Source organism: Tympanuchus pallidicinctus, unplaced genomic scaffold (genome assembly GCF_026119805.1).
Source record: "Tympanuchus pallidicinctus isolate F22 unplaced genomic scaffold, pur_lepc_1.0 scaffold18, whole genome shotgun sequence".
Taxonomy (NCBI): domain Eukaryota; kingdom Metazoa; phylum Chordata; class Aves; order Galliformes; family Phasianidae; genus Tympanuchus; species Tympanuchus pallidicinctus.
Window position 1 is genome coordinate 11,328,943 of NW_026294699.1, and position 12,602 is coordinate 11,341,544.

General features: G+C 43.4%; 1 protein-coding gene across 7 annotated transcripts in view; it reads right to left on the reverse strand.

Annotated features, from left to right (window-relative positions):
- SDK1 (sidekick cell adhesion molecule 1) overlaps positions 1-12,602 on the reverse strand; it is a 359,812-nt gene that overhangs the window by 9,858 nt on the left and 337,352 nt on the right. For all 7 annotated transcript variants that reach the window (XM_052679608.1, XM_052679609.1, XM_052679606.1 and 4 more), the window contains 4 exons: positions 11,726-11,851; positions 4,380-4,544; positions 2,156-2,293; positions 61-181 (listed from right to left, as the gene is read on the reverse strand). In XM_052679608.1, coding sequence (XP_052535568.1) covers positions 61-181; positions 2,156-2,293; positions 4,380-4,544; positions 11,726-11,851 — 550 coding nt within the window. The remainder of the gene's footprint in view (positions 1-60; positions 182-2,155; positions 2,294-4,379; positions 4,545-11,725; positions 11,852-12,602) is intronic.

Here is a 12,602-nt window from a genome sequence, read left to right on the forward strand (position 1 = left end):
TAGCTGCCTGAATCTAAATGAAAAGGCATTTCCAGCAGCGTGGTGTTCCCAGCTTCTTACCTGGTTCCATTTTTCTTGGAGAATGTGCTCTTGATGTTTAGGTGTCTGCTATTGAGCTCCAGAGCAGTGAAGCCTCCATTATCCAAGGTGACTGACTCTTCCACATTGGAGATAGTCTTACCTGGAGCCAAGCAATGAGAGATTCAGCTGAAACAAGGGCATTTTCCTCCCAGATACAACTTTAAGAGTGATTAAAAATGAGTTGCTAACTTTCCTTTCATTGTTTTATGATACCACTATTTTTTAAAAATCTCTCTAGCTTTGTTACTGAAAAATGAGTACAAAGTGGAAGAAAGGAGCATATCAGGAGTGCAGACAGGCAGAAGGAGCAAAAGTAGGGGAGGGACGGAGTCATGGATGAATGCATTTCATTCAATGGTAAGTATCTAAAATAATGCAGGTGAACTGTGCTCCACAAGTGCTTATGCTTGTCTTTTGACTACAAATGGAACCCAGGTGAGTATTTCAGGTGGCCACTGAAAGTGTCCTAAACCAGGTGACATGCATCCCATTAATGCTGACTGAAGCAAAGCAAAAGTAAAACTAGGAAAGGCAGAAAAAGAAGAAACAAACAAACAAACAAAAAAGGCAGGAAAGCAAGAGAAAGGACTAGTGGGCAGCAAATGGGAAAAAAGATGTCAGAAGTGTAATGAGAATAAGATATAGGTGTGAGAAATCACAAACAGTGTAAGGCAGGGAAAAGCACAGGGACTGGCGGACAAGGGAAAATACAGCAAGATATGTTTGTTCTTGTGATCAAATATAGCAAGAGCTTATTCTCTCCCATGCTCTTCTTTGTAATCCCAAAGGTGTGAGCTCTGCTAGTGTCCTGCAGAGAAGGACCAGTTGCGTATTGCCACTTTGCAGCAGACAGGTGCTTCATCCTCAACTTCAATTTCAATGCTACATTAAGACTCAGTGTGAACACTGATACCTGGCAGTGCAGGTCAGACGTGTCTTTTCTTGTCTGTGCCCCAAACACACAGCAAAACTAAGAAGATGAGTGATTTCCTATGAGCTGTGCATACAAATATGTAATAGTATTAACTTGGTAAAATGCCACGGTATTCATACATCTTATATGCCATGGGACTAAAATCTGATTTTCTAACGCTTGTTAGCAGTGAATTATAAAGAAAGAAAAGATCTTCTCTTTGGGACTGAATTTCTAAATACTGTCTGGAAGACTCTTTCCAGACTCCTTCATTACATTAATCCCTTAGAATGAGTAGCATAAAGACTCATCCACTCACTCTGACTCACTAACGGGCCTTTTTGGCAAGGCCTTCTAGCAGCAGAGCAATTTCTTGCTGGAGGTGGAGATAGCTACCAAAGAACCACACAGATGAACAAGTTTTTCACATAAGGTGAAGAAAAGATAAGAACAATATTCACTGCTCTGGAACCAGATGCTAAAAAAGGGGACTATCAACTATCCCAGTTCCAGAGCAGGTAGCTCCTCTTCCCTTTCAGAAAGGAATGGTAAAAACTATAACTAAAGGAAAATTCACATCTTGATCCTCATAGTGCCCCAAAGTTCAACAGGCCCGGATAACCAAGGCACCTCCCAGCTCCTTGGCACCAGACCAGTAACTGCAGCTCGGCTTAGGGAACGAACACGAGATGCTGGGCACTCTATTTAATATAAGGGAGCTATGATGTAGTCCTCACACATACAGCCATAGGATATTTGCATTGGGTACAGACACGGAAAGCAGAACCCTCTCCCCATCTATCAGGGAATGACAACTGAGCTAAATGAAGTCTCAGCTCATTCATTTTTTTGTTGTCCTCTGCCAAGCATTTGACCCAGACGCCTTGGCTTTTGTTACAGCCCCTGGGCCTTCCACATGCTGTTCTGTCCAAGCCTGTGGTTAACTTCCAAAATCTCACAGGCTCAGGCACTCTTTGCCCAGCAAGGCCATGGGCAAAAGCCATTTCTACCAAATCAAACAGTAAAAATATCCAACTCTTCTGCCAAGCAAAATACCTGTTAAGAGAGCACGTGCTGGTGAAATCAAGATTTCAAAGGGAAGACATTTCTAATTCTTGAAGTTCTTGAGAGCATGTGCACAGTGCAGAGCCGCTGTCTTACCTGTGCTGCAGTTCTTGTACTTCTTGCTCTGGCCATGCAGGACCAAAGCAAACACCACCAACAGGATCAGGATCAGACTTGAGAGAGCCATCACCAGGAGAAACCACCACTCCTCATAGAAAGGGGCTTCTGTTTGTGCTGAAAATGCAAAAGAGGAACAACAATGACTCCTTATGCTCCTGAAGAATTTCCCTTTCTCCCCCACGGTGAGCTAGACCCCTAACAGTGCTCTGGAAAGAGGCGTTCAAAGAAGTTGCCTGAATTTTGTGTTTTCTCAAGTCATTTCACTCCATTTGACCTCAGCTGGAGGCATAAAAATGATACAAACTTCCCCTTTCTAGAGTTCTCTTGCCCAGTCGTGGTTTGAAGCAGTTAAGTACTATGGGTTTTTTGATGTGATATTCTCCACAGCACCTCTCAGCTTTGACCAGAAGTGCTGCCACTGGAGCACAAAGAGCAGTTGCATGTAATTTCCCTATCGTTTACCCTGTGAGGAGTGGTTGATGCCAGGAGACCAACCCAAATCCTCACTGCCACTGAACCCAGGCACTCTCTTTCCTCTCACTATCCTGGACCACGGATGTAAACTAATGTCTGCTGTAAGCCTGATGATGTGGGCAATCTGTTCCAGATCACTGGGTATTTCTGCAGCAGTGAAAAGCAGCCACAATCTTTATTTGTTAGGAGGTCAACCCAAGCTAACAAAGTCCTGCAGGCAAACTGCACGAGGCACGCTGGGCTGAGCAGATTCAGTGCAATTTACACCTCCCTGTGCGAGCTGAAGTGGGCAGCATAAAACGCTGTATACTTTTATGGCTGGGAATCTCAACGGAAACCTCTTACTTTCATGCAGCAATTTGAGATGAATACTGAAGCATCAAAAGGAGGTGAATTAAATAGTTCAGTTCAAGTGGAGAACTTACAAACAAGCAGTTTATTTATAAAAAGCATCAGAAGGTTGTGTGTCCGGCTTCAGGGGAATAATATCTTCTGGGAATGGAAAGACTGACATGATCACTGACCCCTTACATTGTGCTACAGCCTCTGTGAAACCACAGATTGGAAAAACACTGACTCTTGGTGTTTGAAGTGGGCTGTCTATGCCCTTGTCCTGAAGGAGAAAAGCAAGGGTAGCACTCACACTGAAATCTATAGACAGCTCTCAGGCTAAGTGGTTAATTGTGTAAGGACAAATGCAGCCGTGATGGCGATAGCAGCATTTACTGCTCCTGCCTGCTGGGTAACCACTGAATGGTGTTTATGCTTTTCACTCGAGAAGCAAAGAGATAAAAGCCACTCCAGATACTGGAGCACTGCCAGGTTCTCAGGACTCTCCAGAACTTTGAATCACAAAGACATTTTTTCAGGTTCTTCTATTCCTCATCTGTCTTTGCTGACGCAGCGAGGATGCAACCTGTTGCTCAAAAGCAACCTGGAGTACAGCCCTCTCTGCAAGGGTAAGAGGAGACTTGAGCAAGATGTTTACAAGGGCAAGCTCTCTCCCACTTCACAACAGCCCATCGAACTAAAGCTGTCCAAGCATGGCAAGCCGAGTGGAATTGCAAGTTTCTTTTCAAGGCACTGAAGGTTCCTTCAGGAAATCAGAGTGCTGCCTTGTTCAAAGGGACTTTGGAAGTGTGTTTAGCCCTCTTTACTGGGAATTATCATAATAGAGTGGGAAGGGTGGGAAGAGTCTATGAGTGCCACCACCAATCTGTCGTGTTGAATGGGAATGGGGGCATCACAGTGTGCTGGAATTGCCAGCACAGAGGATATAATGAGTAGTTTTGTCAGACTGCATTCTTGAGAGCTAAATGTAAAATAACACAGAAAGTGCTTATCACAGAACCTTGGGAAAAGAGAAGAAAGCAGAGTAAACAAAACAACAGACCTGGAGAGGAGGAAGGAGAAAAAGCAAACAAATTGTAGACTTTGTAAATTAGTCTTAAGGCAAGAAATCTTACGTGTAAACACACTCTCAAACTACCTGAGAAGGTTCTTTGCCAAGCTTAAAAATGGCACAAGCTTATTCTTCCCGTTGAGAGTAGAGCATACTAAAATAACAATTCTCAACAACATTTTGCCCTGAAACAAGCGAAAACAAGCTGGCCTTAGTGTTTTATTGTAACATGAGAAGGCGGTTTTGTTTTGTTTTATTTTTTCTTCCTCCTCCACCTCCAGTAAGAAAATCTGTTGGAAAGCATTATCACACAAACACGATTACCTGATACTGCCACAGAGGGAACACTTGGCTCTCCGTAGCCAAATTCATTGACAGCCACCACCCGAAATTCGTACGTCACACCCTGTTTGAGTTTGTCCAGGCTGACGGTGTAGGAGGTAGCGCTGCGAGGAATGTCCTTCACAAACATGTCCCACAGTCCTTCATCTGGGAAAGCAGCGAGGAGAGGGATGGCATTAACTGTGTGACTTGGCATTTCCTTTTGATTGTGAAAAATAATTGTCGTTAATTGTGTTGCTTCCACCACAGGCAGTGGACATGCTTACCTGAAGGCTGCTTAGAGATATACACAAATGTCAGAATGTACTGCAAGACCTCATCTGTAAAAGGATTTACTCGTGATGGGGGTGTCATAACAGCCCAGCTGGGAGACACGGCTGTTAAAAGCTGCAGCAGCACCTGTGGTGACCTAAGCTGGCTGGAGCAGCTGCCAACCACCTGGGTCCCTCCTGCCAGGGTGAGGTCACTGCATCTGCATGCCTGTTACCTGACGGAGCAAGTAAGCCCAGAGCAACCTGCTACATTAATGAGTCCTAATTGCACAGGTTTTGTCTGCTTTTCACTTTGCAAAAGTGACTTCGCTATCCAAGTGTGTAGGCTAAGTTTTACAAACCAATGTCAGATTCAGGTTTTGGCAGAAGGACTGTGGCCTTGCAAGATCTGGTCCTCCAGTGGAATGGTGCTACTGGAGTGTTGCTTGGTTCTCAACATTAATGGAGAAGTGTCCTTTGTATGGGCTGGACGGCAGTGTGGCACAGCCCGTGGAGCGAGGCAGCAGGCACTGCATTTCTGTGCCATATATTTTTAAGCAGGAATGAGGTTTTGTTTGCATTACAAAGCTTTCAAAGTTTCGGGAAACACGATGCCTTCTGCATAACTGATGAGAGCGTTTCAGTAGGGTAATCTCAGCTCTCTGCAGCCATGCTGACATTTATCCTGATGTGCATCCTGACTAGGCACCGTTCCAGTCCCTGATCCGTACCCTTAACCTTACTTTCACTTGACTTCAATGGAAAGAACTTTCAACTAGACGGATGCTGCTACCAGTAAGAACAAAACCAACTATAATTAAAGATGCCAGTCAATAATTTTGAGTGCAGGAATCAAACATTAATCTAACTAGACTGCATATCAGCAACAATTGGTGCCCAGCACTTCCACCGACAAAATGAAGTTACGGTCTACACATGGTGCCAAACTCTCAGCTAGCCTCAGCCAGCACAGCTCTTAAGGATTTGACCTGAGCAGACTTCTACTTTTAGTTATCAAAGCTGTTCAGGCAATGTCTGTTTTTCTCTGTATGTCCTACAGCAATAGGAAGGCTGTGATAACCTCTGCATGGATACTATTCCAGTACAGGAGCTTTGAAAGAAAGCCCTCTGCACTGTAAGATCCAAGCATCAGCAGGACTCCTGTAGCTTGAGGTGTTATCAAGGTAACAATAAAACAGGAGCCAGCAGCACTACCCTTAGCAACTTGTTCCACTGCTGCAGTGTGAAGCCAGACTCTGTTCTCATTTGCTTTGCATTTACCCAAGTGTGAACTAATTGGAGACACTGCAGCAATTCCAAAGCTGTGTTGGTGTAACAGAACACAATCTGGCCCTTAGCCTACTTCTGTGCAACAGGGAATAACAGCAAAGATGGACTGATTAACACTGCAGGTGCATTTCCATGTGAACATTTTAACTTTGGCATCAGTAAATGTTGGTTTGGTGATTTGTAACGTGCTGCACATCTAGCAACACACACAATGACTAACAACCCCCAAACTACTTCTTTTCTGATCATGAGGATTGGCAGTCGCAGTGGATGCAGAAAGCAGGCTGAAATGTTATTGTTCCAGCTACATTTGAGAAACACTAAAGAACAATAAAAATAGGTAATTCGTCTGTCAGGCTTAAAATTCAGACCAATGCATTATTCACCACCACGATCAGAGTATAATGAAGTTATCATAATGTACCATTGTTACGTATTAGTTGGATATTACAACGGCTATAAAACAAGAGATAAATTATTGACTTCTCTTTTACAGGGCAGTTGAAGGCTGGATTATTTCTACCACGTAAACTCACAACGTGATAAAAAGGGGGCCTGGGATTTAGCTGATCTGAAAAGGGTGGAGCGAGGGATGCTTTTTCCAAGTTAGATTGTCACAGCCACCGATACTAAGAAGATGCATCTCAGACTATAAAATATTGCTATAATTGCTAGAATTGCCTGAGCTTTCATAAACACATTTGTAAACAGCAATAAGAGAATTTGAGCCCTTTGTGAATTGTCAGAAAAGCAATTTGTTTACAATGAAAGCTGCTTAAATGGGGGAAGAAAAAGCAACAGTAAAAATGAATGTTCAATGCTCATTGCAACAAACACAACTGTTCACATACACTTCCTTGCTATTTTCTTAAACCTATCAAGGTGCACAGTGCAGAATCTCCAACAGACCAAGAAAGTTGAAATTTAACCACTCTGTAAAGCTTGCAGTAAGGATGTCTTTCTCATTGCTGCTCCAAGGAGATGTTATTCACAAGGTAGTTTGTGGCTTCTCCAGCTCTGGCCAACAAAACTTTTAATTACAGAGCCTCAATTTATCTAATCTCTCTCCAGAATATTCAGGCCTGTCTTCATAGACAGAGATTGCAATCAGATATATCCGAACTAAAAAAGACATTTTGTTTCAGTAGTGAGCTCTGCAATTAAATATTGAACACAAACCTATGAATTCATTCGCCCATCTTTTCCTCCTCCCTTAAAACCAGGTGGGCTCTAAATGTCTGAAGTTCAGCTGAAAGAGAATTCATTAGAAGGCCACCTTGGTAGTGAAGATTGGCCTTTAAGTTTGGTAGAAAATCATTAGTATACCATACACAGCATTTTCGACTCAGTTTTGAGAGGAAGGATGAGCATGCTGTGGTTGGGATACTATCTGGATATTAATTCATGGTTGACCCAAATGTCAGGGAAGGCAAAGCCATCTCTGACCTTCCCCATTTGCAGACTGGGCACCCTCGTGGCCAAGTGCTGACCACTGTGGTGAGGCACAGCAGCTACATGCAAGTCTGGTTTCATGGGGAGTTAATTGGGGTCTATATAAAGCTATTATGCAGTAACGAGGGCTCCTGGCTCTGCTAACTCTGCCTGCTATCAAACGACTGCTGTGCTGCAGCTGGAGAGATGGAAAGCTGTCAGTTATGTGGGTCTTAAGCACCAGCCTTTCCCCTCGGAGAAAGAGGAGGGCTGTGCTGTAAAACTTCTCCTGATTACACATTAGCAGGTTTATGAAGGGAGAAGCAGCTGAGAATTAAGGACTTGCTGAATTTGAGTAGTATTCCTCCTAGGAGGCCAAAATTAAAATGTGGAAGCATTTGTCGGAGGCAAAGGGATGGATTATCATGCAAACTAAGGGAAGGACAAGAATGGGAAGTGAAGGCTGACTAACTGTCAACCTCAGCATGTTACTAGTGAGCAGAAGAGAATCAAAGGCCCCATGGCAGATGCCGGCAATGCAGCTGCAGCCTTCACTTTGAATTTACTGACTTCTGCTGGTTTGTGTCCACGTTTGACACTGCACTCCCTCATTTGTTTAAAAATAAATAGAAAAGGAAGAAAACAACAACAACATTTCTCAAGACACCAGAAAGAAAACTGAAGTGAGATCTGCCCTTGGGGTGTGGGAAGTGAAAACCAGCGTTCGTGGGAAGGACAATCCCTTGTCCAAAGACAAGTTCTTCTGTTGTTTTCATGGAACAGATCATCCAGGGCAACAAAAGAAAACACTCCCCAGAGCTGTTTGCATCCTGAACTCATGATGTGTGGCTGATCTGCAGTGCATCCAGCCTGTTCATGCCAGCCAGAGTGCTAGAGGTTAATTATTGGCTTTATTAAGCTACAACTCTCTTCCACTGGGACAAAGTCATGCACTACTTGGGAAAAACAAACCAACAAAACCCAAAAGGCATGGTGGGGAGAGAGCAAGCACAACAGGACACAACTCTTGTCTAGTCCTGCTTCAGAGGATTTCCTGAGCTACAGAGCAGAGACTGAGCCCTGCATGGCTGTCCTACACCTTGAGATGCCCACAGCAGGCCAAAATGTGCATGAAGCCTACATGTGGATGTGTACTCCTGGCAGTATGGCTCCCCAGGCCATGGGGCAGAAACACATGCTTTGCAGAAGGGATAAATGGGGAGGAAAGCCTGTATGACACTGCTGCATGCTTTACAGGACGCACGCCCAAAAGTAAAGCACAGTGTGGAGAAAGGAGGCTTGGAGATGATGTGGGTTGGGAGAAGAGGTGCAAACTCATCCTTTCCGCTCCATCAGCAGTGCTGGGAACCTTTACATTGATGTGCCATTTCTGTCTTCTGTTCGGCATGTAGAAACAAAGGACGTGATCTAATACCCACTTCTTAGCCAGCCCAGTGGATGTCTAGGGAGTGCTTTCTATGGCAGTGACACAGGCCGCTTAATTGCATTTCTTGTAATGCAAAAGGAGCTAAACTGGAATCCATTTCTCCAGGGACAGATGAGTTGAAGGAAAAGAAAAACTCTTCTGTTTCTGTAATACCTTCCTCTAGCACAGATAGCTCTGGAAAAAATATTGGTTTGCCTGCTCCATGCTGGTGTCTAAGTATATTCAAAATGCACAGGAGACAGTTAGCCTGGTCACCTGCCATAAATCTGGGAGAGAAATGGGGAAATGAAATGAACAATCTCAGTTGCCTGCTGCCACCATTGCTAAACCCAGCAGGGCAGCTGGAGGCCTGCGAAACACAGCAGGGCACTGAAAAATTTGAAGGGAAGTGACAAAAGCAGGTAGAGTTTGCCATTTATGACAGAAAGCCACCCTCGTACTCTGATGGAAGAGTCTTGGCAGGGAGCTACAGCAGGGAAAATGAGATGATACAGCATTTAACGTTTGGGGTAATGAGGCCTATAATAGATGACACTTGAGATGTGAAATACTAAGGTAGTGGTATTGCATTTAAATATTGGCAACAAGCAAAAGCTTTTCATCTGTCTGTTCAATGTCCCTTTTTTTGAGGTCAAAAGGATAAATATCTTCTCCTTCCTTGATTAAGAGTCAATTGCTCTTCTCTTGGACAACTAAAAAATAAAGGTTGCTCCAATCCATGTTCTACTACACACACAAAACAACATGCAGAAGCAAATTCATAGAATTATATTAAAACAGATATGGCTCTGAATGGCCGGCCCTTACAGGAGGAATTAGTCTCCTGCCTTTGTTAAGCTCATAATTCAGATTTCAAACTCTTCCATGCAGAGATGAGGAAGAAAAGCAGTAGTGAAAAGAAGCTGCCACTTGCGTGAAATAAGCAAGTGCTCCAATTAGTCCTCTCCTCTCTTGGATCACATTTCACGCTTTCTACAGCTGCAACCAGAACTAAGGGTGAGAATCCAGCATACAAATGGCTAGTTCATTTGCTACAGCAGCATGAATAGGATTAAAATAATCTGAGGAGGAATTAAATGCCTCAACAGTCAGGTTGCAAGAGCAAGAGTATAAGATCCCTTCTGTGTGTTTCCAGGATCAGTGGCGTGAGGCCAGCTGGAATGACCCAGGGTTAATGCAGCTCAGACCTGCCTTGGAAGGGCTATTTTCTTCCTGCTCAAAAAGAGTGAACCACAAATCCTATATCCTTAGACGGGAACTGTGAAGTGTTTGTGCACATCCACAGGTGAGACAAATCCAGGAACATCAGGTGGGTTTGCGGTGCTGCAGCGCACACAAATGTGAACAAGGGGTACAGGTTTCCCTCTGAAACAATCTTACTCTAAAAACCCTGTTTGGGGAAATGTAAGCTGGGAAGCAAACCTCAGCGAACCGTTTTGGTTTAACTTACTAACACTGTTCAAATATGAGAGAGAGCATTTTTCTGCCTATGAGGAAAACAGAGTAGGGATCAAAAAGCTGGTATAAGACAAATGGAAGAATTTGGTGACATGCCTTCACTAAAAAAAAAAAAAACAACCACCTGAGATCAGTGGGAAATTCCAGTGCTTTGAGAATGTACACATTTTCCTTCACTTTGTTTTGAAGAAAACCAACACAGCAGATCATGTTAAATGACAGAATTTTGGGGTCCCCACACAGCCTCACTACAGAACAAGTTCTACCAAAGGCAAGTATGGAAATTTGCAGCTTCATCAACAATCACAACAATTTTGTTATCGGTCCAGTTAAATACAATTATAATCATTGGTTTTAAATGTAGTCTTACATTCAAGACACATACAAGAGAGAGTTCAGATCCTTTATATAATTGAACAGATAAGCATTAACTTAATCAATATATAATCAAGCAGCGCGCAGGCATCTGAAAGTGAAAAAGCAAAGAACAAGCAACCAACATGGGTATGTCAGGTATAAATCATGTCTAATTTCCTCCTGTGACAGGGTAGCAGACCTTGTCAATAGAGGAGAAAGAACAGACATCATCTATCCTGACTTCGGCAAAGCTTTTGACATCATGACATTCAAACATGGCCTACATGAAACAAGTATCTGGTAGATGCATCAACGGCTGGAAAACTGTACTTGGAGAATGGCTATCAGCACTTCTGTCAGAGTGGAGGGAATTTATCAAGTGAGATTACACAGGGGTCTGGCAGTATTCGCTGATTTGTTAATGTCTTGGCTACCACAAAGTGCATGCTTGTTAAATTGGCAAGGGGGTACCAAGCTGGGAGAGGCTGCAAACAAGCCGGAGCAAAGGCCTCAATTTAAAACCATCTTCTCCAGCTGGGAAAATACTGTGGATAAAGCAGAGGGTAACTTCAGTTAGACGTAACTGCCAGGAGCAAAGGAGCTCTGGGAAAGCACCAAGAGAAACAGTGGTGATGAGGAACCTCCTCTCGTCCACTAATGCCCTCCTTGCAGAACAAACAGGGTAGCCATGCATGCATGCTACTGTGGTCCTGGTCTGGTTATTAACAGAGATTAACTGCTGTGTTCTGCTGCTGAACGATAGATTTTTGGTCCTCGAAAAGCAGTTTGCAAGCATTTAAGTCCTTGTGTGTGAAAGATGCTGTAAACATTTAAGTGAGTTTTAATTATTAACTGTATTGGTTCATCAGCTGGATGATTTACCAGTGATGTACCACACTGGAAACTAGAGCAATTAGGGTAATTTCCTGTGACTATGCCTAAACAGGAGAAAATAAGATAACCCATGTAACAAATCACAAAATTCCGGTAGCTCACTGGGAAGAGAAAAAACATCTCCACTGCAGGGTGGGTTTCAGCATGGGCTGAATATGGGAACTGAGGACAACGAGCTCTCCATGATTCCCATGGCTTACCTGAGGGCCGTGCCTCTATAATGTACCCGGTTGTGGGTTTTTCTCCAGAATCCCCCTCAGTCCATTGTACTGTCAGCCCAGAAGCAGATTTTGTCACTAGAATTTCCTGAGGGGAGCCGGGAGACCCTGGAGGATTAAATGACAACAGCAAATGTTGGGTGTTACTAGAAATGCACTTTAGTATTCTGCATTTCTTCTCCTGATAGAGGAAATAATCCAGGAGTACTGGCCAACATATATTCAATATAAACCAGCTCAATAAGATGCTGGCCTAATTTTTTACTGGCACTTGTTATACAAGTGTGTCTGCTAAGAAGGAAAGAGGGAAAACTGATATAATTGGAGGGAATTTAAGTTGTTATGATTATCTGGCATCTGTTATCACTGATCAAATAAGAAAACCAACTGTTTCGGGACATATATTGAACCAAGCAGGGAATGCTGAAATTCAGCCTCTTGGCATGTCAGGAAATCTGCAGACATCTCCCTGTGCATAAGCCAAAGTGTCAGGAAGAAATAACTGTAAACTCTTCCTGTTTTTACACCCAGGAACTTCTACTGGTTTAGGCAGAACCATTCCAGCTTGGACTCCTTTGATAGCACACCAACCAGAATTCTGAACCACAATGGATGTAGCTTTGAATTCCCTAGGTAGCCAGTTTGCACTATGATTTATTCACACTGTTCTGTTTATTCACATCAGTCTTTTAGTTTTCTAGAAAGAAAAAGGAAGATGTTTTTCATGTGCAGATGTGAAATCTACCAAATCACGCTCTGTGCTCCTGTGATTCAGCTTCTCCTTGTCTTAGAAACCCACGCTAAACCCTGAGTGTGCTATTCTCTGCTATTGGGCTGCATTTGCATCACTGATCCAGCT